This window comes from Rhinopithecus roxellana, chromosome 9 (assembly GCF_007565055.1).
Source record: "Rhinopithecus roxellana isolate Shanxi Qingling chromosome 9, ASM756505v1, whole genome shotgun sequence".
Lineage (NCBI taxonomy): Eukaryota > Metazoa > Chordata > Mammalia > Primates > Cercopithecidae > Rhinopithecus > Rhinopithecus roxellana.
This window is the reverse complement of record NC_044557.1, coordinates 111,277,963-111,302,260: the sequence shown is the minus strand read 5'-3', so window position 1 is coordinate 111,302,260 and position 24,298 is coordinate 111,277,963. Positions and strand designations below refer to the sequence as shown.

The window sequence follows — 24,298 nt, the reverse complement described above, 5'->3', positions numbered from 1 at the left end:
ACAAGACCACAGAAAATGATTGTTCTTTAGGAACAGATTCTCCCAAAAGATAACTCTATATCCAAAGCATAGTTTGGTAATATCTGTCATTCAGCGAATTCATGTCCAATAGACAAATTTTGGGAAATGTTGATCTTGTGCAATCTCTTGTTATAAATTACTCTGCATGTGTAAAATTTGGAGCAGGTACAAAGAGTTTACTATAACTGAATTTTAAAAGCCACCTTAAAAATGCAGAATTAAAAATAAACCATAGAAAAATCTCAAGTTCATCCGGTGTGCTGTTCTATAGTGTTTTCCCAGATAATCAGTACTAAAACTAACAAACTCTTCATGTGAATTGTCAATAAGAAAGTAATTTCTTATTGTATTTTTTCTTTATGTAATTCTACTGAAAATTTAAAACTGTTCAAGCACTGCATCTGTTATTCCTCTGGGGAGATAAATATTTCTACTCTGAGTCTTACAAGGAAAAATGTGAGATTGAGAAAGCATCTGATTTATATGGGGAAATCCCTGGACAAATTTCCAACCAGACCCATTCATTGTTGCCTGTTCCATCATCAACCATTCATTCTATCCAACAATGACTCTGGTGTCATCTGAAGCACCCACCATGAGATACTTGAACAAAGAAGCCATTTCTTATTTGTCTTTTCAGACTCAGTACCTAGCCCACATCATGGCACATAGTAGTTACTCAATAAATGTCAAACGATTGATGGCCAAATGCGCTTTCCCTTTAACTGGAATAAATTAGAATGTGCAGCTGGAAGTGCACCATTGCTCTAGTCTGTGAAGCAGGAAGGTTCAGACAAGGCCACTTACTTTGCTTTGCAGGGAATGAGTGTGTCGTCCACTCTGTGACAGTACCCATACTTTGACCCACCTTCATTCCTGTTGTAACATGACTGATCTGCAACCTCAGTTCCTGGGACCAGGATCAGTCAGTAGGGAAAAGAAAATCGATTTTTGAGGTTCAAGAGATATTTGAAAAGAAAAGAGATTTTTAAAATTCAGTGCTGGCAAGGGATTTATAAAATATAAAACAAGCAAGAAAAAAATACTATTTTAGCATAATTCCATTGACCACTCCTAGAAACATGGGTGTAGTAATTTGGTATCAAATGAGCTGGCTGGAATTACGAATAATCTTTTAAGTAATCTGTTACTCCACAACAAATTCCTACTATGTGCCAGGTACAAAAATAGGCATCACATATTTCATGTCTCAAGTAATCTTCCTCAGATCTCTATCAGACAAAACACATTAGTTAAGAGCTCAGGCTTTAAGCAAGACTGAGTAATTGCATGAACATGGGCAAATGTCTTAACCCCTGAGTTTTCTCATCTGTAAAATGGTATAGAATTTATATGTGAATATATATATTTAATATATTTACACATATATAAAATGTATATATACACATTACATATAATAGTACCTACCTCAGAGGTGTTTTGAAGATTAAATCACTTAACACAGGTGAGTCACTGAGAACAGGGCCTGATCAGCAGTACATGGTTGACAAATACTAGCCATGCTTATTGGCATTCTCAATTTATTAATAAGGAAACAGAATCATGTCGAGTCACAGAGACCTATGTTCCTTCTTGGTGCTGAGGTGCCCCCTCTTCAATAACAATAAGTAATTCTGTCTTAAACGTTTGGAAATTTTGAGTCTAGCCTTTGACAAACAGCAAACTAAGTTAAAATAAGCAGACACCTATGAAGATACTGAATTGTTTTTAAGAAATACTTTTAAACCTACTATGATGACTTGTAAACTCAAAACATTTTAAATGAATTTCATGTTTCAGTATGCAAGATAAAATGAGTTTTGTTACCTTTTTTATTATTTGTATCTTAGTAAAATGTATTCATTTTAACATGTACTGTGTAGATATTTATACAATATCTACACAGAAGAATCATTAGTTATGAATAATCAGGGAAAAGCATTAAATTCCTAATCTGAGATTTCAAAGTTATTGCTGCTAATATTGTAGAATGTGTCATTCATATATCTGGCATCATGCTGTTTTATAACTTCTTGCCAATTAACAATTTAGCTGTCCTTTCCCCAGGCATTAAATTTTCTAAAGCATCACAGCTGCAAGAATTGTACTGAAATAATATACTTTATTTAATCCGTATATTTTGGATTTTGAGATGTTTTTCAATTACTATCATTAAAAGTGCTGGCTGAAAAATAGTCATAAATATTTGAGTGCAATTGCTAGGAGAAAGAGTAAAAAACAATTATTTTTAGATTTTGTGCATGCATTTTTCTCTCGGTAAAAATGATGCTAATTCGTATATTTACCAGCAGTGTAGGAGAGGAGTTGTTTGGTTATGTTTTCACTGACACTGAACATTAACATCTGTAGCAAACTTTTGCCAATTAGCAAATGTAGAAGATTAACTTGTTTTCATTTAGGTTTTGTATATTGCTAATGAGTTAAAATGGTTTTAATTTTATGGGACATTTGTATTTCTTCTTCATGATGAATTGTCTGCTCATGCCTTAGCCACATTTTCTTTTTTTTTTTTTTCATTTTTTTATTATACTTTAAGTTCTAGGGTACATGTGCATAACGTGCAGGTTTGTTACATATGTATATTTGTGCCATGTTGGTGTGCTGCACCCATCAACTCGTCAGCACCCATCAATTCATCATTTATATCATGTATAACTCCCCGATGCAATCCCTCCCCCCTCCCCCCTCCCCATGATAGGCCCCAGTGTTGGAACTACAATTGATTTGTGGGAATGATTTGATGCCAAAAAGAATGATTTTTAAATTACTTACAAAGTTGCAAGACTTTTCAAACTTCCCAGATTAATTTAAAATAAATGGGTAGTCCTCTGTGAATTATAAAATTTGGAATTTTATTTAGGCAAATTGTTTTCTCTGGCCTTTTGTAATGGCTATATTTAAAAGTATGACTTAAGAGGTCTACTCCATTTCATGATCAGATAAATACATTCAATGTTAATTCAATAGACAATTTTGAGCTTTTTACTAAAGCCAGGTACTATGCTGGGAGGCACTGGGAATACAACTGTGAACAATGTAGACAATGTCCCTGTTCCAGGAAGTTTACAGATTTGCTGAGGAGACTAATCGTAAAGTCCGAAAAAGGAGGGTAACAGTTAATATTGTTTGCAGTTAATATTTACTACAAGATAATAAAGGCGAAGCTCAGAACTTCACCTCTGTGCTAAAGATTTTTTCTCCTGGTTTTTGCCATATACTGAAGTTAGCCAAGGAAACATGAGCCTCTTAACCAACAGTCAATTTTGTTTCCACCTTTTTAACCTTGCACATCCATGAACTGGAGACAGGATTGCTGAGGCCTGGTTCCAGGACACCAGTGAGCTTGCTGACATACTAACGGCATTGAGCTTTGCTCCTCAAATTGTGTCTCAACCCACTGTAGCCAAAGACAGAAGTTTACAGGGAGGTTTTTCTAGGGTCTTGTCTATTTATTTCCCAGGTTTCTTGTTTTCACAGTGCATTGTAGGTCAGAAATTTTTGTTGATTTTCTGAATCTTGTTTTAGCTGTATTTTCAAGAATTACGAAAAGTTTCTGGTATCCAATGACCCCTTTCAAATAATTTTAGGAATATGTAGATTTTCTCTATTTTAATAAATACTGTTTCAGTCATTTAAGTAGGAATCTGAAACTGTATTAGGAAGGGGGTATGGCAATTAAATACATGTACACAATACACATCATATCCAGAAAGTTCAAATAACTGGTTTTTAAAAACTTGCTGTTTTCAACTTAAATTTTATATCCTCTGACCAACATCTCCCCACCTCCTCCCTGTCACCCCCTGGAAACCAGCCTTCTACTTTTTACTTCTATGCGTTCAACTTTTTTAGATTTCACATATAAGCTAGATCACTTATATGATCTAAAATTGCCTTTCTAATAAAGTTATTTAATACTATGTAAATTGCTGTTTAAATTTTCAGATATCTCTCTAATCTTTTATTTTTCCAAGTTTTCTTCTTGGTGAAATTAGAGAATATGGTCTCTAAAATTTTGGTGTTATGGACAAAGTGACCATTTAAGAACTTTCACTTTTCTGTATTGCCTTTCTGCATTTCCAGAGTTGTTCTTTTCCTTTTTCCACCTTTCCTTATTTCTGTCCCATCCCCCAGTGCTTCTGCCACACCTGCACGCGCGCGCGTGCACACACACACACACACACACACACACACACACACACACACAGACAGACTTCCAAGGGTTCATGATCTTAGGGTTGCCAGATTTAAAAAAAAAAAAAAGACACCCAGTTTAATTTGAATTTCAGATACACAAATAATTTATTTTAGTAGGAGCACACCTGAAATATTCCATGGGATAAACTGATGCTAAGACAAAAAGCTTGGTTGTTAATTTGAAGTTAAAATTTAATTGGTCCATCCTTATTTTTATTTGCTAAATCTAGCAACCCTAAAACCAACCTCAAATCTTAAAACCTTTCCATGATTTTGAGTTCGAAGTTTCTAAGAATGGTCCTTTGGCCATGGTTAAACACTGTCATCTGAAATTTGTTTTCCTTCGCACATGCAAAAAAAAAGATTTTTCTTCCTACCTGGTCCCCACAGCTCAGTGCACTGCTCCTGCAGTGTGGGGCACGCCCCCATCAAGCAGTAGCCCTTCCCGTGATGGCAAGGGAAGCCATTGACACGGAATCTATCATCAGGACAATTACCAGATTTACCGTCACACATTTCAGGCAGGTCACACTCATCTTTTGCTGGTCTGCACACCATCCCAGCCTTTTTAAACTGTAGAAAAACAAAAATAGAAGGCTTTTTGTTTTCCCTACCTGCTTTACCCTGATACCTCAAATTAACACAAAGATTTTTCCACTTGGACTTTTTGGGCATAGTAGTTTGAGGTGTCATTTCGCTGAAGCTTACATTGTCATTATAAATTAAAGCCATCATCTGCTATATCACTTCTATTAATATTGGTTAATGCCCTAAGATTTTAAGCAATCAATATTTCTGAATTTGTACCAAAAACACCAAAGAAACATAATGTAGAAAAGTACAGGGGAAAAAAAAACAGGCAACAACTTAGATATAAGGAAGGGAGTTATTTCTCCCTTGGTTGAATGCATCTCTATCAGGAACTCCAAGGAGACTTAAATCTGCAACGTCAGAGATGTACTGGTGAAGTGGGTCTTCGGTATTCAAGGAGATAAGTTTACAAACACTAGATCAGCAGACTCGGACTTTCCCAGGCCTCGAGTTTCCTAATCCTTAATTCCTTTTATTGTAAGTTCAGCTGGTTCCTTTCAACTCACTTCTTTCATAGAATGACTTATGAGGGAAAAATAACCAAATATTCCCTTGATATATTAACTCGATTGTAATCAGATACTGCAAATCTTACTCTTATTTGCTCAGAGAAATGTTAGTGAAACATTCTGCCATTCCTGCAAAACTGAGAAAGCATGTATGTTTGTTTGTTTTTTCCTTTCTAACAGGAGCAGGTTTTTTACTGCATCAAATAACTTTGAATATCTTAATGCCAGTGATGGGATCAAATCCAAATTTCAATGCAAGCATGTGAGATCCTCCAAATTCAACCCATGGCTCCAGCCAGACCATTCCTTACCAGATACCAGACAAACCATGCTTGTATCCCCTCTTATGTCTTTGCTGTTTCTGTGTCCTCACTTGGAAATTCTTTTTTTTTTTTTTTTTTTTTGAGAGGGAGTCTCGCTCTGTCGCCCAGGCTAGAGTACAGTGGCCGGATCTCAGCTCACTGCAAGCTCCGCCTCCGGGGTTTACGCCATTTTCCTGCCTCAGCCTCCCGAGTAGCTGGGACTACAGACGCCAGCCACCTCGCCCGGCTAGTTTTTTTGTATTTTTTTTTTTTTTTAGTAGAGATGGGGTTTCACCGTGTTAGCCAGGATGGTCTTGATCTCCTGACCTCGTGATCCGCCCGTCTCGGCCTCCCAAAGTGCTGGGATTACAGGCTTGAGCCACCGCACCGGGCCGGAAATTCTTTTTTTGTTGTTGTTCTTTTATGTCTAAATCTCTTTTGTCCAAAATACTTTAAGTCCAGTTGAAAGCCCCTTTCCCACCAAGTCTCCTCTGACATCTTCAATACAAATTGTTGCTCCTATTTTCATGTGCTTGGAAAGAGCCTTGAATTCAGATTTAGAGGACAGGAATTTGAATCTTGGCTCTGTGGGTGTCTGAGCGCTGAACTTTAGAAAATGGATTTAATCTCTCTGAAAATCCCTGTCCCCATCCAACATCTACTTTATAAGGCCATTGTGAAAATCAAGTGAGACTGTACAAAAAAGTTTAATATATCATTATGGTATCTACATGGCTATTGAATCACACATTATATTTTCATATGTTTCATATATGTATATCATTGCTCTAAATAAATAGTAAGAAACTGGATACTTTTTAATGTACCATAATCTAACAAACAGCATTTACTAAACACTCTGAGTACTGCTTAAGTTCTCAAATTTACTTCCTTTTGAACTTCTTTCCTCTCTCTCTGATATTAAAAACAAAATTACACCAAGCATTCCTTATAACCTGGTGTGCCATCTACATGTCCATGCTGCAGTTACAGATCATTTAAAATGTATAAAATTCTGTGCTAGGTGAAAGTGAATCAGTCTTCTGGCCTCAGGAGTCAATCTAACTATGGAAACAAACACACCCTCACAATGTAAAAGGATATGCAACAATAGAAAGTTAAATACTAAACTTGAAGGACAATTCAGAAAAGCACCACAGAGAACAATGACATGTCTTATTTAGAAGAACTTCACCCTGAAGGGGCTTCAAAGATTGAAGATAGGGACACCTCCACACTACTCAGAATAAAACTTCTTCCATCACACACATTGTTAATGGGAGATACAATCAGTTTTGTGAGAGATTTGACCTGAGAAAGCCATGAAGCATGAGAAACAGCAGCAGGTAGGAGTAACTAGCTGTGGCTTGGGAGATGGTCACACTTGGGGTTATGTCACTCAACAGTGGCCATGTTTGTTTTTACATTTTTTTTGTTGTCTATATTTAAGGTGTACATGATGTTTTAACATATATATACATAGTGAAATGCTTACTACATATGTACACCTACTATGTGCCCACAAAACTTTAAAAAGAATTTTAGAAAGAAATGATTACTACAGTCGAACAAATTGATGTATTGGTCTCTTACATAGGTGTGGGTGTGGGTGTGTGTGGTGAGAACACTTAAAGTCTACTCTGTTAGCAAATTATTAATATACAATACGGTAACGTTGTACCTGTACCTAGTCATGTTGTACATTACGTCTTTAACCTTACTCATGTTAAAAAACCATAACTTTGTCCCTTTTGAACATCATCTCCCCATTTCCCGAGCCTCCTTGCCCTTGGTAAACACCATTCTACTATGCATGTATTCAATATTTTTGGATTCCACATATAAGTGAGATCAGTATGCAGTGTTTGTCTTTTTATGCTGGCTTATTTCACTTAGCATAATGTTCTCAGGTTTATCCAGGCTGTAACAAATAGTGGCCATATTATTTTGGTCATTTTCTACTCTGCATTTTATTCTCAAAAACAAAATGAAATAATATCTACTGTGAAGGATCACTGGAAGATTCAATAGGCCATGTATGTAGAACACTGAGTAAGTGCTTCGTAAATAGTCAATATATCATTTTATATAAAGAAAAATATTGCATTGCTTGTTTCGGTTAACATAATCACTGAGATGTTAATGTACAAAAATGTAATAATTATTAAAATAGAATAAAATGATCTTACTTGGCATTTTTCACAACATTCTCCTGATACACATTGAAAACCTGCTTTGATTTTACATGTCTTAGCATCACAGCAAATATTGGTACATTCCTAAGAAATATGAGAAACAAATGTAAATGCAACATTACTTTTTGGTCCCAGTTCAGCACAATTTGTAACATAATACAGTCATCAGGCATATGTTACTTTTGTGGAGTCTAAATATGACTTCTTCAAAAATAAAGATAAAAAAATTAGAAACCCTGAAATTTTGGAGCAACTGATGGCTTGTGGTTTATCTGAATTCCACTTATGTCATTTTTCTATTAACTAGTTTCCTCAGTCTCCAATAATACTAAGGAAAGATCTATTCTTTTTGGTAAAATATGAAGAATAAACACAGTTCTTAAAATAAGATTTGTCTAATTATAGAATATAATTCCTTCAACTCATCAGTTATGTACATATCTAACAGTTGATCCAATTGCTAGGATATCTACTGAAAAGCTAAAGATATAGCTGTTTATCAAACTTTAATATTTAATTCAACTGTGCTTGATGCAAATACTTTGTCTTAGTCTCTCTGCTTTGTGTCAGAATCCTACCTGCAAAAGGTATTGGAGAAACTCCTACCTCAAAACTGTTCCCTGAGGCTGTCTAGATTCCCACAGAAGATTGAGAGTTTTAGAGTTACAACATTTTAGGGTTAAAACTCTGGCCCTTAGTTCAAATATAGTCATCAACCAGGACAGACTACTTTTTCTCATAGATTGAGTAAATATGTAATTAAATATATAATCATATTTCAAAGTTACTGAAAGCCAATACTCTGAAGGCTTGATGCATTACTTATATTAAGCATTAATAACATGGAAGCAGAGGTCCCATTCAAAATCCCAGCTGCCCTGTGAAGAGGGTCAGCACAGAACTTCTGATGGTAATAACTCCTGGGTCCCAAAGCAGTAAGGGATGCACCAGATCCCTGTGCTGGGTGGTCTTGTATTTCAGAGCTGGAAACAGATACATTTGATATCAGTTCTTGGCTCCTCCATTTGCCAGCCCAGTGACCTTGAACAGGCAAGCTCTTTGTACCCTGAGCACTCATAGTGCTCTGTCTAAAGTAATACTGGGTAAGTCGTAGTCACGTAGAGAACTTCAAGTATTTCATTTAGAAAGGGAGGGAGGAGGACAAAAAGCCCAAGTTAGTAAATAGTCCTTAAAAAAAGAAATGAGGATAGAACCCTGGGAGAGAAAATAGCAAGGTCTGTTCAGCAGTTCAGGGTTCGTTGTCAGAAAGATTTTCCTGGAAAATACCTACAAATGGACATACCCAAAACTACCCAAAAAACCTACAATGTTATAGTGGGCCACACATTATTTTATAATTTATCTTCTTAGCAATTGGAAAACAACTATATCCTTTTAGAAAGTGATGGGCTGTACCTCAGATGTCCCACAGTCACAGTCCTCTCCCATTTCCACCATCTGGTTCCCACAAATTGGAGTGGATATGATCTCTGTAGGCAATGGAGCATTAAAGAGGCAATTTGATAATTTATCTTCAAAAAACTTGTCATAGCTGACACGGCTGCAGGAACTGAAGTCTGTGGGTATATAGAAGCTGTGAAGATAAGGAAAGAAAAACTGCAATATAATCATGCTTAAAATGTGGGAAGCAGATCTGACATTAGGCACAATTACACCCACAGCCTGCCCCAAAAGATAAAATCCAATCCAGTGACCAACTGCCAGATCGCGAGCTCATTTGCATGCCTGAATTAACCCACCTGGGTGGACACAAACACCTCCAATTTCATGAGAAAATATAGTCATATTTCAAAGTGTAGCATCCAGGCCACTTTTAATAAAACAAATACGTCTCTGACTTCTCCAGATAATCTTAGATCATTTGGGTGTTGTAAAGACCTAAAGGTACCAAAATATGTATTTACATGTCTCAGAATTCACTTTCCTTTAGAGGAATTCCTACTGATAGGATCTCTTCATTATACAGATAAAGATGAGGTTTAAAACTGCTGTAATGCCGCAATAAACATACGTGTGCATGTGTCTTTGTAGTAGAATAATTTATAATCCTTTGGGTATATACCCAGTAGTGGGATGACTGGGTCATATGGTACATCTAGTTCTAGATCCTTGAGGAATTGCATGTTTATTGCGGCACTATTCACAATAGCAAAGACTTGGAATCAACCCAAATGTCCATCTGTGACAGACTGGATTAAGAAAATGTGGCACATATACACCATGGAATACTATGCAGCCATAAAAAAGGATGAGTTTGCGTCCTTTGTAGGGACATGGATGCAGCTGGAAACCATCATTCTTAGCAAACTATCACAAGAACAGAAAACCAAACACCGCATGTTCTCACTCATAGGTGGGAACCGAACAATGAGATCACTTGGACTCGGGAAGGGGAACATCACACACTGGGGCCTGTCATGGGGAGGGGGGAGGGATTGCATTGGGAGTTATACATGATATAAATGATGAATTGATGGGTGCTGACGAGTTGATGGGTGCAGCACACCAACATGGCACAAGTATACATATGTAACAAACCTGCACGTTACGCACATGTACCCTAGAACTTAAAGTATAAAAAAAAAAAAAAAAAAAAAAAAACTGCTGTAATAGAGGGGAGAGGTAACATAAGCTCTGTAACTGGCATGCAGCCATATGCTGTTTCGTGCAGGGGCTTTGGAGAATGACCCTAGCTTGAGTGGGCTGAGGGAGGAAATGAAAATAGAAAAGAGGAAATAGAGTTTATAGAGTGAGTTGTATGTATAGAAAAGAGGACATGAATATACAAAAAAGATTGTGAGATTTTAAAAGATAAGATTGCCTAAAAATTTTGCCTAATTCAGGGTAGGAATGTGTGATGTCTTTTCATAGACTGTCCTCATTTTCCTATGAGCAGTTTCTTCTTTAATTAGAGTTTTATTCTAGAACTCTTTTCTGACCACCATCTATTCTGAATTCATGGAAAATCTGATAAATGCTAATGATTTTTCTGAAGCCAGGTCTTGTATAGATGAGGATAAAATGATGAATTGCCCCAACAGCAAAGAGACAATATGTTTAAATTATGTCTGAGTTATTAAAAAATATTACATATAGATGAGGTGGCTTGGCACAAATGCACATTTATTTAATGACTCAAAAACTTGAACACGTTGTTGAAGATGACCTAAGGTAGTACAGCCCATGGTGGATCAAAACCAGGGCTACATAGCATGTCCCCAGAGCCCAGATGAGCCTCACCTCAGTGCTTTGTCCATCACACATATTGTAGAAGGACACTTGCAAGAATAGTTGTCATGAAACATTCCAAAGTTGTGGCCCATTTCATGTGCCATTGTCCCTGCAACTCTAAGAAGATTGTCACTATGGTCCTAAGGGTATGAAAAAAGAAAAAGATTCTCTGATTTTCTACTGAAATTATACTTCACTCGCCATCTCTCTCTCCCTTTCACACACACACACATACTCGCCATCTCTCTTTCTCTTTCACACACACACACACACACACACACACACACACACACACAGAGTACTAAATGGAACTGAATGCCCATCACAGCATATATGGTCTGCCCTTTGCTCCTTGAGTAGGTTCTTATAATGAAGGAAGTTGTTCCAGTTTTCCTTCCAAGAAAGATGGCAAATTCTCATCAACAATAAGAAATAAGAACTTTTTTAAAGTGATATATCTCCCTTACCTTTGGCTTGCCTTTTAGAAGTCTTTGATGCATTTGGCCATTAGAGATCTAAAATTGTTTGTCAGCCTAGCACTTTAGCTCTATTTGTATCTTTCTCAATTCCGTAATTGCCAAGAGTAGACATCAGTCATTTAAAAACTTGCCCATTGCGTGAAATCAGCCTGTAGCCAACTTGATCACCAGATTGTTTCTGGTTTGAGGTGCTTGGACTCAACTCCAAGCTTGCAGATAAATTAGAGCTTGCAGCTATAAGTTGTCCAGGAGCAATAAAACAATGCAGGAGAATCACTGCAGGGTAAAATGTCCTATTGAGGAGACAAGAATCTGCCAGTAACATCCACCTACAGAAGTCTGATGCTCTTATCTACTTCATCTCAAAGAACTAAATGTAAAGTTTGATGAGGAACAGTACAAGAGTGGCAAACAAGGAACAGCTGTGTAAATTGGGAAGGTGATACCTACACACTGTATATTCTTTCATTCTTTTGAGATGAACATGATAAACCCTCCCATATAGAAATATAGAGCTCTCCAAATGGGGAAAAATGCAAGCCAAAAAGCCCAAGAAAAATTAAAATGTGTTTAGAGGTCTATCTGAAGTTCCTTTCAAATTATGGTTTCTTTCTTCAAATAATGGTTTTCCTAACTTAAATGATTTTTGCCCTCGAATGATCCCCATTCTGTCTTGCCCCGCTCTAAATCCTACCTACCCTTTGAGGTCCTTTTTTTTTTTTTTTTTTTTTTTTAGACTGTCTCGCTCTTATTGCCCAGATTGGAGTGCAATGGTGCAATCTCTGCTCACTACAACCTCTGCCTCCTGGGTTCAGGTGATTCTCCTGCCTCAGCCTTCTGAGTAGCTGAAATTACAGGCACCAGTCACCACGTCCAGCTAATTTTTTTGTATTTTCAGTAGAGACAGGGTTTAACCATGTTGGCCAGGCTGGTCTTGAACTCCTGACCTCAGGTGATCCACCTGCCTCGGCCTCCGAAAGTTCTGGGATTACAGGCTGAGGTCCATCTTAATGCAACTTTTCCTGACTATGTTAATATTCATCAACAATCATCTCTTATGAATTCCTAGCATGGTTTTCACTTCCATAAAATAGTACTAAGCTACCTATTATATGTTAGAACTATTGCTTTAGGTAGGCCAGTTTTCTTCCAATTTTATGGCAAGCTATTTCAAATTTGAAAATATGTATTTTACTTCTTCGGTACATCCATGAAACCTACTACAAACCCAGACTCAAAAGATAGTAACAAAAAAGTATGTTAATTCCATTTCTATCTAGGATGTAGAAAGCTGGAAAGAACATTATTCTTACACTAACAAGGATAAGGCAGATAGATAACGATAACTTCCCTTGAATCCACCAGTAAGTTGGAGTTACAGGACATCCAAAAAGTTTGTGAAAATATATTCAAAATGAAAGTAAGATAAAGCCTTTCTTAGACAAACAAAACTGAAAGAATTTACTGTATTATAAGGAATGTTTTTAAAAATTCCCTTGAAAGGAAAAAATACTAGATAGAAATTTGGACTTTTATACAGAAGTAAAGAGTGCTGGAAATGCAATAAAGTGATGGTAAATATAAAACTTCTTTTTTAAGCTTCTATTATAAGTTCACAGGTACAAGTGCAGGATTGTTAGCTAAACTGTGTCATGGGGGTTTGTTGTACAAATGAAAAATATTTTAATTTTAAAGTGCAAAGATGGACATCTAAAAATTAATAATGTATTGTGTATTTATGTCATATAAAGTTAAACATATGATAACAATAACATAATAGATGGGAAGAAAGAGAGGCATACTCTTAAAAAATCTGTACGCTTTTCCCAGCACCATTTATTAAATAGAAAATCCTTTCCCCATTGCTTGTTTTTGTCAGGTTTGTCAAAGATCAGATGGTTGTAGATGCGTGGTGTTATTTCTGAGGCCTCTGTTCTGTTCCATTTGTCTATATTTCTGTTTTTGTACCAGTACCATGCTGTTTTGGTTACTGTAGCCTTGTAGTATAGTTTGAAGTCAGATAGTGTTATGCCTCCAGCTTTGTTCTTTTTCCTTAGGATTGTCTTGGCCATGCAGGTTCTTTTTTGGTTTCATATGAAATTTAAAGTAGTTTTTTTCCGATTCTGTGAAGAAAGTCAATGGTATGATGGGTATAGCACTGAATCTGTATTACTTTGGGCAGTATGGCCATTTTCATGATATTGATTCTTCCTATCCATGAGCATGGAATATTTTTCCATTCGTTAGTGTCCTTCCTTATTTCCTTGAACAGTGGTTTGTAGTTCTCCTTGAAGAGGTCCTTCATATCCCTTGTGAGTTGTATTCCTCGGTATTTTACTCTGTTTGTAGTAATTGTGAATGGGAGTTCACTCGTGATTTGCTTGTCTGTTATTGGTGTATAGAAATGCTTGTGATTTTTGCACATTGATTTTGTATCCAGAGACTGCTGGAGTTGCTTATCAGCTTAAGGATATTTTTGGTTGGTACGATGGGGTTTTCTAATTATACAATCATGTCATCTGCAAACAGATACAATCTGACTTCCTGTCTTTCTATCTGAATACCCTTTATTTCTTTCTCTTGCCTGATTGCCCGGGCCAGAACGCCCTGGCCAGAACTTCCAATGCTATGTTGAACAGGTGTGGTGAGAAAGGGCATCCTTGTCTTGTGCTGGTTTTCAAAAGGAATGCTTCTAGCTTTTGCCCATTCAGTATGATATTGGCTGTCAGTTTATCATAAATAGCTATTATTTTGAGATATGTTCCTTCAATACCTAGTTTATTGAGAGTTTTTAGCTAAAAACTTCATGCTAAACAATATATTAAAAAGATAATGCATTATCACTATGTTGAGTTTACCCTGGAATGCAAAATTAGTTCAACATTTGAAATTCAATCAATGTTATTTACCATGTCAACAAAGGAGAAAAACTATCATGATCTTCTCTATAGATGTTTTAAAAAGCATTTGGTAAATGTAAACCATAGAACCAACAGTTTATCGTCATACAGACCTGAACAACGCCAACAGAATGATAAGGAGAACACATTGTAGACATAAATGCAAGACCCACAGTCATTCCAGCAAATTCTGTTGCTCTGCAAGAAAGAAATAAATTGATATCACAAATTATAATGCTAAGCTCTATTTTTATAGACAATTCATCCAAAGTCCTAAATGGTTACCAGAAAAACTCACTGTGAACCATCACTCAATGTTTTTCTTCAGTTTTTGAATTTGCATAAGGCATTTTTCTGTAGAATGGCTTTTGTGTCACTTAAAATCCAAACACCTAGATAGAATTACGTTGACTATTTTCTATCATTTCTGATTATAACACTTTTCATTGTGAAATGTATCCCTTGTGAAGAAAAAGAAAGGCTATTTTTGGTCCTAATAAATATTTCTCCATATATATCTTGTTTTGATATTAGCATTACCACAGAGGCTTTGTTTTTATTTATATTTTACTCATAATTTTATATCACATACTTTTGTTTTACATTAGCACTGTTTTAGCTACAGTTGGTTTAGGGATTGGGCCCATTTTGAAAGCATTTGTATTAGTGATCACTGACATTCAAATAATTTTTATACTGGAGAGGGGTTTGAATCATTTGCACTTACGTAGATAACATGTTTTTTCTTTAGTAATTTTAATTTTTTTTTGGTTCCTTTTAATTTTTCTATAAATCTTCAATAATTTCATACTCGTTCCTTTTAGGTTTTTTTTCTATCTGTACAAGATCCTGGCCCTTAATTGTCTCTGGAAATTTGGCCAATTTGCATCAAGTTTTTAATTTCCTTAGTAGATGCATTTACATGGGAAATTGAACCTGTATTTTCCATAAAACAATATTAAAAATAGACAGTATCTATTCTGCTGTGTAAAATAAATGAGAAAACTTCTCAATTTTTCATTCCCTGCAGATTTTATCCATTTAATCTGATTTCAGATATTTATTTTGAAAATATATTTTACATTATACATACTTAAAAGATTTATGATATCTGTAATCTCTTTTAAAATTATATCACAAAGTTATTTATACTTCATTCTACATTTTTGTGGTTTCAGTTCTCCCCACTTGCTCATTTGCAAAAACAGTTCCTTCATTTTGGAGTTATATATTTTGGTTTATCTTTTAAGTGAACAGAGTATATTTGGACTCTAATTTTTTAACCTACTTACACCTAAGTATAAGTATCTTCTGTTAATTTGTTTGGTAAATGGTAAGACATTAATTGCATAACTGGAAGAACAAATATTTCCTTTCTTTTTTCATTTTTTTTCTGATCTCTTCAAGGAATCTATTCTTGACATTGTATCATCATTTATTTTTACCTATACATTTATCATCTCGTCTATTATTTTTAAGCTTCTACACTATTACTGTACTGTGATGGAGTATTCAGCAATTTGTCTGGCTCCCTTATTACTTACCCGCTATGAGACCTTGGAAAATCACTAAACCCCTCCACAAAGAATGGGCTCTTGAGTCTAAAACTCACCTTTCCAAATTAAGAAATTGTGTAGGCTACTTCCCAAAGGTGACCCCTCAATGAACCAGCCTTGCAGTATTCTCAGCCTGAGTAGTGCCTTCCCCTTGAATCTGGATTGGCCCTACAACTTACCCTTGATTAAGATAATATACCAGTAATGACACCCTGTGACTTTTGTAGTTAGATCATAAAAAACCTTGATGCATTATCTTGTGCCTCTTGAAATGCTTAGTCTGAGAAAAACTAGACACCTAGTAAGAAGTCCACCTACTCTAAGATAGCCATATTGAAGGGAAGCTCAAGCTGGGCACATGAAAGGGGATATAGACAGAAACATAACCAACCAGACTCACTGTTCCAGCCAAATGAGCCCACGTGCCAATTATGTAAATGAAGAAGCCTTATTTCAAGCCCAGAAATTTAAACTCGTTTGTTATGCAGTAACCGATGACCAGCACAGAAATATTAACTAATTCTGGTGGACATAGTTCACTGATTTCCCATGAAATTCATGGTTTTCTTAGATAATAGACTCTTCAGTAACTTCAAGTCAATCCTTACTGCTTCCTTCTAGCTGATTTCAACTAAATATTATCCAGCTACCCCGCAGCATTTTCTTGACCATTTTGAGGCACACCCTCCAGTCTCATATAATTTATAGCCATTAGATTTATTTCCCCTATTGTTCTTAACTGGACATTTCAGCAGGAAATAAATGAGTGAAGATGTGGGGTTAGGATATAGTACTTAATTTTTTTCTAATAATATCCTAGAGGTTTCTTCTAACTTGAGCCTAAAGCCAATCAGTTCTTTAATTAAACACTGAATCAAAAACTATCTTTCCATTATATAAACTTGTCTTTTCTTCCTGTATACCCAATAAAAACAAACTTTTTATGAATCATTGCTTTTTTTTGAAAAAAGAAAATACTTGGATCCAAAATAAGAGCATATTTGACATATAATCCAAGTAAGTGCTCTATAAATGTCTACTCCCCTATGTGTACACCTCACTTTGCCAACTTTGCCAAGGTTCAGAAAAGTATCCACCAAATACCACATAGTGTGCAATGGGGGAAAATCTGTACATACGTGATTAACTGAGCAATATCATGATGCTTTCTTCTTGGGAGAACACTCCCCCTCCATTTAGAAAAATTTTCCAAGGTGAAGCTTGCATTTGGGGTTATCTTTATCTTATCCTCGTCAGTCCAGATTTCCATACCGACTAAGGCCACATGAGTATTGAGCTTTTTATAAAGCTGTCCAAAAAAAAAAAAAAAAATGGCAAAGCAATTACTTATAATGGTGATATCATTTTAAACATTTTCAATGTATTTTGTATTTTTAAACATTAATCACAGCAGTATTAAAAACCTTATTTCCAAGCATATTTGCGAAACAGAATGTATTGACTATTTTGTAGACACTAAAACTCCCATTCAAAACAAAAGACAGATCCCCTAAGATAGTTCAGGTCTGTAAATTTCTTTTTCTTGGGGGGGGGGGGGGGAGTATATAGAAAAGGCCCTGTTAAGACAAAATATTCCTGTTTGTGCTCTTAAGAAATACTATAATTTTGTGTCAGTGGCCCATTACTATGGCTTCAATTGCCTATATGTTTTTCAGTGCTCTCAGAGTGAGAATATTTCAGAATTAGCAAAGTTTGCTCAGTGCCGGGTTAGGCATTAAAGTAGTAACATGATATAATCAAATGTACATCGACACATTTACAATAAGCTAAGTAGTTGCTATAGTTTGAATGTTTGTGTCCCCCAAAATTCATGCATTGAAATCCTAACCCCCAAGGTGATGGTGTGTTAGGAGGTGGGGCCTTTGGGAGGTGATTAGGTTATAAGAGTGGAGCCCTCATGAATGAGATTAGTGCCCTTAAAAAAGAGGTCCCCAGAGAATTGCTTTGTCCCTTCCACCATATAAAGGCACAGTGAGAAGGCAGCTGGTCTCCAAGCCAGGAAGACAATCTTCACCAGAAACCAAATGTTGATGGAACTTGATTTGGACTTCCCAGCCCCCAGAACTGTGAGCAATAAATTGCTGTCATTTATGAGCCACCCATTTTATGTATTTTCAGAATGAGACAATGGTCCTCTAATCTTAAACATGAATTGAAACAAATAATCCACAATGCATATGGGAGAAACTTTAGAAATAATGAGTTAAGCTTATGAGACAATATGCTTCCTCTAAAGATAAAAGCTTAAATTACTACTATAGTTTCTAAAAGTGCACAGTGACATTCTCACCAGCAACTTTCTGCTAAGAAACTTAAATACTTCTTAAAAAAAGGTAGTTTGGAAAACAAGAAAAGCATTAAGGAATGCAGTTACTGAAAGTGAAGTTAAAATCCAGTCATGTTATCATCCTTCACTTGATTGTTCCCCTCAACTTCCTTAACTTCCTTGTTCCTTTCTTGCTTAATTTTACTCACCTGACAAAACTCCAACCCTGGTTAAAAGCAACTTGCCTCTAAACCTCTCCTCCTTCTGCCCTTGAACACAGGGGAAAACACATTGTTCTGATGGCTCTCCCTTTTTTTTTTTTTTTTTTTTTTTTTTTTTTTAAGACGGAGTCTCGCTCTGTCTCCTAGGCTGGAGTGCAGTGGTGCGATCTTGGCTCACTGCAAGCTGTGCCTCCCAGGTTCACGCCATTCTCCTGCCTCAACCTCCAGAGTAGCTGGGACTACAGGCACCCACCACCACGCCCGGCTAATTTTTTGTATTTTCTTTTTTTGGTAGAGACGGGGTTTCACCGTGTTAGCCAGATGGTCTCGATCTCCTGACCTCATGATCCGTCCACCTCAGCCTCCCAAAGCGCTGGGATTACAGGCGTGAGCCACTGCACCTGACCCTGATTGCTCTCACTTTAAAGCTGTGACTACCAACCTCAAGTAGTCCTTAACGCTTTCCAGCAAAACTGCTGTATTTCCAAATTCCATTCACATGCAGTTGTCTGCACACATTTTTTATACTCCTCTTCTTAGTAATTCTAACATTTCTTTTAAATCTGACTTTCACAGTTGTCCTTGCTTCCATATTCACTGAGAGTATAAGAGCAATTTGAAGAGAATGTCCACAAGCTCCCACCATTGGCCCATCCCCTCACCTATTCTTGTCCAAACACCCTGCGCCTCCCCATCTACTATATAAATGAACAACCTCTGAGTCTAAGACCAGTTTCTCCACATACGTACTACATCTCTTATTTCTGCCCCCATCAAGATTATTCCAACAATTCTTCTGTCTTTCCTGCATTATCAATGTTTAGCCCTCCACAAATCATTCCCATCAGCGTAAGAAGGAAATTTATTACTTCTTTTATTTCATATATATTGACTGTGGTAATCACTTCACTATGTATATGCATATCAAAATAAGTATATTACAGCATTATGTTGTACAACAAAAAATTATCTTCAGAACATTTATAGAATACCACAAAGAGACTCATTCATTTCAAAATAAGTATGCCAACTATATATCCAACAAACAGAAAACTAAGAATTAGTACTTAAAAGTTGTAAAACCATTTTTTAAATATTTTGGAAATTAGGTAACACAATCATGTCTAAAGAACATAGTCAACAGTTGTATGACTCAAATGGGTTTGGAAATCTGACAAATCTATATTCAAACCTCATGGCTATCCTTTTCTCACTTTGTGATCTTAGGTGAGTTACTTTGTTTCTGACAATATGAATCCTTAGCTATACATTAGGTTTTAGTAACATTTAGGATTGTTCTGGGGATTACATGAGATCATTGTTTATGAAATATGCTACTGTGACAGTGCTTTGCATTTTTAAAATTATTTTTTCCCCTCTGGACCAGCTTTCTGTTGGGATTTGGTCTTCAGCATTTTCTTAGTGGATTTTTGGAAAACACAATGCACCCATGTAAAATCAGTTTTTATGTCTTCTTATACCTGAGAATAGTGTGGCAGGTAAATAAGAAAAGTGTTGGTTTGTGGTATTAATATTCATGTTCCACTGTGTAGCAAAAGTTGTGGTCATCCTTCGGGAGTTAGTCAGCCACATTGGTCTCAAGTGTCTTGACTTTGCTTCCCTGCTTCAAGTGCGTTCATTGAAAAACCCAAAGACATCTCCCAGCAAACTATTTAAAACTGCAGGTAATAAAATATGTCTTACCATGTTGACATAATTAGCCATCTCAAACACCCTCTTTCTGATCTCATCTTGATTCTCATTGTACTTTTTAAACTAAAAGAAAAATTAAGAAAGAATATTATGGGCATTGATAAAAATTAATATACTTGGAAGGTTAAAAGGGTATCTTCTCTTATATTACTTATTGATTTCAATTAAATTTAGTTATTAGAGTTAATTAAAAGTTAGAATCAAATTCCTATTTGTCTAGCTACATTAAAGCACTTTGGGAGTGAATATGATGTTTTCTCTTCTGAAGTACTAGCTCAGTATAAAGCTCTAAAGAATTATTCCAAATGTATTTTCACTTAAATTCTATAGTTTTCTAAGCTATGCAGAATTAGCAAAAGGAATGCCTTATTAATTTAAGAGATATGTATATGAATAGTACATGAATTAAGCACAATAAGTAAGGCCAAAGCTTAGGGCCTGAGCTAATAGTTGACTTATATTTTCATACACATGTGCATTTTAAATTTAGAAAACCCAGTATATGAAAATGCATTCTTACAGTAGAAGATAAACAATGACTGTCACCAAAGATTTGCCTTTTCAGAGGATTCCATTCACTAAGCTTTCATTGTGACCAAGTAAGCTTTTATAATGACTCCCTAATGAGAATAAATTTTAATTTACAAATGATTTAACAACAAAAGACAATGACAGAAGAATATAATTGGAAACCTAGTTGGGTGCTCTTAAGTCAATAAGAAAACAGTATTATAAGTCCCAACAATTTATGCATATCGTATCAATTGCCCTGATGTCTCTGAAAAGAAGAAATCATATCAGCTTAATTACAAATGTCAAATTTCATAGTTTTAGAAAAATATGTAACCATAGCTCATATTCATGATTCTTTAAGTCTCATCCAGATACTTAATGTCTCTATAATAAATAAATATATATGAATGGGAGTTTTGGAAGACAGCACATTTATCTCATACAATTACCTCACCATTATCCAGGACCAAATAATATTCTATGTATTTCTCATGTTTCTGAACCTTCCCATCATTCGATTTCTGAAATATAAAGGGGAGAATTACTGATACAACATCTTCTTCCACAAAAGTTCTTATATTATTTGACATCTGTAATTTTATAAGCAGTTGGTTTATATCTGGAGTAAAGGCAGACAATATTAGCATTTTAACCCAATTCAACAGGCAGGATTATCTACCGACAAGGCTCATAAATTTGGAGGTGAAGGGACCCCAGCAATATTCTGGTCTGACTTCTTCATTTTATCAAGGGGTCTAAATTATGTTACTAGTAGGGGAGCTAGAAATAAAACCAAAGTCTTTCTATTGTTTTGAACAGTAGACTTCTTCAGCATCCTGACACAAAATAGAGTAACTTTGACTTCAGCATCCTCCTAGTGTTTTTCGGTTTTTTTGTTTGTTTTGTTTTCTTTGGTAGCCTTTAATTCATATCCTGGTGAAATACCAGCTCCTTTATCAATAGTGCAATGCAGAGACACCATTGTTTCTAGTCTACTTGGTTCTCTTCTCTCCTTCCCATGTTTTCAAACTTACCAATGTTCTGTTCCTTTCTCTATCTAAAAAAAAAAAAGTTAGGCCGGGCGCGGTGGCTCATGCCTGTAATCCCAGCGCTTTGGGAGGCCGAGGCGGGCGGATCACGAGGTCAGGAGATCGAGACCATCCTGGCTAACACAGTGAAATCCCGTCTCTACTAAAAATACAAAAAATTAGTCGGGCGTGGTGGTGGGTGCCTGTAGTCCCAGCTACTGGGGAGGCAGAGGCAGGAGAATGTCGTGAACCGGGAGGCGGAGCTTGCAGTGAGCCAAGATCACACCACTGCACTCCAGCCTGCGCAACAGAGTGAGACTCTATCTCAAAAAAAAAAAAAAAAAAAAAGAGAGAGAAAGAAAAGTTACATAGTGCATTGTCTCATTGAAAAGGGACCAATAGATTATTCCTACTAAATAATAGCTCATCAAAGTTTATTAGATTGCATTTCTGGAAGTGCACGTCTTTTAGTAGGTAACTTAAGTTCGATTACAAAGAACAAATTTCTGAAGATAGACTTTTAGATGTTATCTAATGAGACATGTACTTACTTCCTACCCTCCATGGGAACAAAATATTTATTAGCACTTACAATACACTGAGAGTGCTCTGGGAACTGCAAATGCAGTAGTGAAATCAACATGGTCTATCTGTTGATGAAGCTTACAAGAGACATAAACATATCAGATGGTGGCCAGTGCTATGTGGAGGATTAAAGTGGGCATGTGATATTGAGTTACTAGGTAGTTATTTCAGAATAGGTGAAATTATCTAAAGAGCTGGTCGTCTAGCAGATGTATTAAGGAAAATGAGAAGCCAGGCAAGGAAAGATAAATTGGAAGACAATTCCAGCAGAGAAAAAAAAAATTAGTAAATAGACTCTAAGGCGAAATAGTATTGGCATATTTAGAGCATAGAAAAAAAAATGCTTGTGTTTTGTATAACATAATGGGGCAGGTCACTGAGAGATGGGGAGTAAAGAGAGGAAGAGACCAGAGAGGTCGATGGGATGACAATCATATAGGGGTTTGTGACCTGTGGTCAGTTGTGTGGCTTTTATACTAAATGCTATGGGAAGACATCAGAGGGCTTTGAACAGAAAAGGGATGTGATGTGATTTACAATAAAAATGGCACTGGATTGATTGTGTGGAGTGTGGATTCTGCTGAACTGGGATGGGCAGGTCAGGCAGAGGCTGTTGCCATGGTTATTATGAGATGGTACCTTGGCATAGTCAGAAAAGGGAGCAAAGTAAAAGATCTGAAATATGTTGGAGGCACTTTCTGATGGATACCATGTAAGGAGGGATGAAGAAAAAGAGAATCAAGGATAATTTCTAGATCCAAACTTGAACAAATAATGAGTGGTGGTAGTGTTAAGTAAAATGGGGAGAAAAAGAGAGGAGTAGGTTTTGTTTGTGGTTTAGAAATTGGTAGTTCTTTTTGGGACATACTTTAGGTTTGTGATATCAGATGTTTGAGTAGATATATTAAAAAGATAATTATAACAGTCTGGCCTTTAGGAGAGGGGCAGAGGGTAGAGATACACATCTGATGGCCATTAGTGCACAGTTCCTATTTAAATAAGGCACAGGACAGGGTGAGATTACCTAGGAAGAATGTGTAGATAAAGAAAAAGATCCAGGATTGAGTTATGTGAGGTTCTCTAATATTTACCAGTCAATCAGAGCAATGGTGACAGAAAGGAAATGAGAAGGAATAGCACTCCTGAGGTAGAGGAAAGTCAAAAAGATAAAATGTCTCAAAAGCAAGGCTCTTTCCACATAGTTACCAAGGAATGGAGACAGAGGGATAAGAGGCCTGTACAAGCAAACCCAGGAGTCGATATTCACAGCAACATATAGCTAGGAGTTTCACCAAGTTCTGGCCAATCAAAGGTGGCCAACTCTTCAAACCATGTTCAAATAAGGCAAACACCAAGCTGTAACCAATGCAGCTGTTTCTGTACCTTAATACATTTTCTGTACGTCATTTTTCTGTCCGTAAATCCTCTCCAACCATCGAGCAGCACGGAATCGCTCTGAACCTCTTCTGGTTCTGAGGGCTGCTGGATTCTCAAACCATTCTTTGCTCAATTAAACTCTGTTAAATTTGTCTACAGTTTGTCCTTAACAGTCCTCATATTGTACATTAGATCTTTCAACTGCTTCACCCAGCACATTGGCTACTTGGTATCCTTAGACCTGTATCTCCCCATTTCCTGTCCCTACCTAGACCCTGGTAACCACTGTTTTATTCTCTACCTCTATATATTTGACACTCATTCCCCCACTTTTTTTTAGATTACTTTTCATTTTGTTTGTTTTATTTGCTGTGCAGAAGCTTTTTCGTTTGATATAGTCTCTTTTTTTACATTTTATAACCTTAGCTTTTAGGTATGATATCTAAGAAGTCATTGTCAAGGTTAATGTCAAACAGCTTTTCCCCTCTATTTTCTTCTAGGAGTTTTATGGTTTTAGATATTACATTTAGGTTTCTTACTCATTTTGGTTT

At 36.3% G+C, this 24,298-nt stretch overlaps 1 protein-coding gene across 3 annotated transcripts in view; it reads right to left on the bottom strand.

The window, feature by feature from the left end:
* Positions 1 to 24,298, bottom strand: part of ADAM28 (ADAM metallopeptidase domain 28) — a 68,365-nt gene that overhangs the window by 20,211 nt on the left and 23,856 nt on the right. For all 3 annotated transcript variants that reach the window (XM_010364119.2, XM_030937769.1, XM_010364118.1), the window contains exons 7-15: positions 21,207 to 21,278; positions 20,236 to 20,307; positions 17,163 to 17,332; positions 14,581 to 14,665; positions 11,098 to 11,228; positions 9,253 to 9,430; positions 7,831 to 7,920; positions 4,617 to 4,812; positions 829 to 931 (exon numbers count right to left, since the gene is read on the bottom strand). In XM_010364119.2, coding sequence (XP_010362421.1) covers positions 829 to 931; positions 4,617 to 4,812; positions 7,831 to 7,920; positions 9,253 to 9,430; positions 11,098 to 11,228; positions 14,581 to 14,665; positions 17,163 to 17,332; positions 20,236 to 20,307; positions 21,207 to 21,278 — 1,097 coding nt within the window. The remainder of the gene's footprint in view (positions 1 to 828; positions 932 to 4,616; positions 4,813 to 7,830; positions 7,921 to 9,252; positions 9,431 to 11,097; positions 11,229 to 14,580; positions 14,666 to 17,162; positions 17,333 to 20,235; positions 20,308 to 21,206; positions 21,279 to 24,298) is intronic.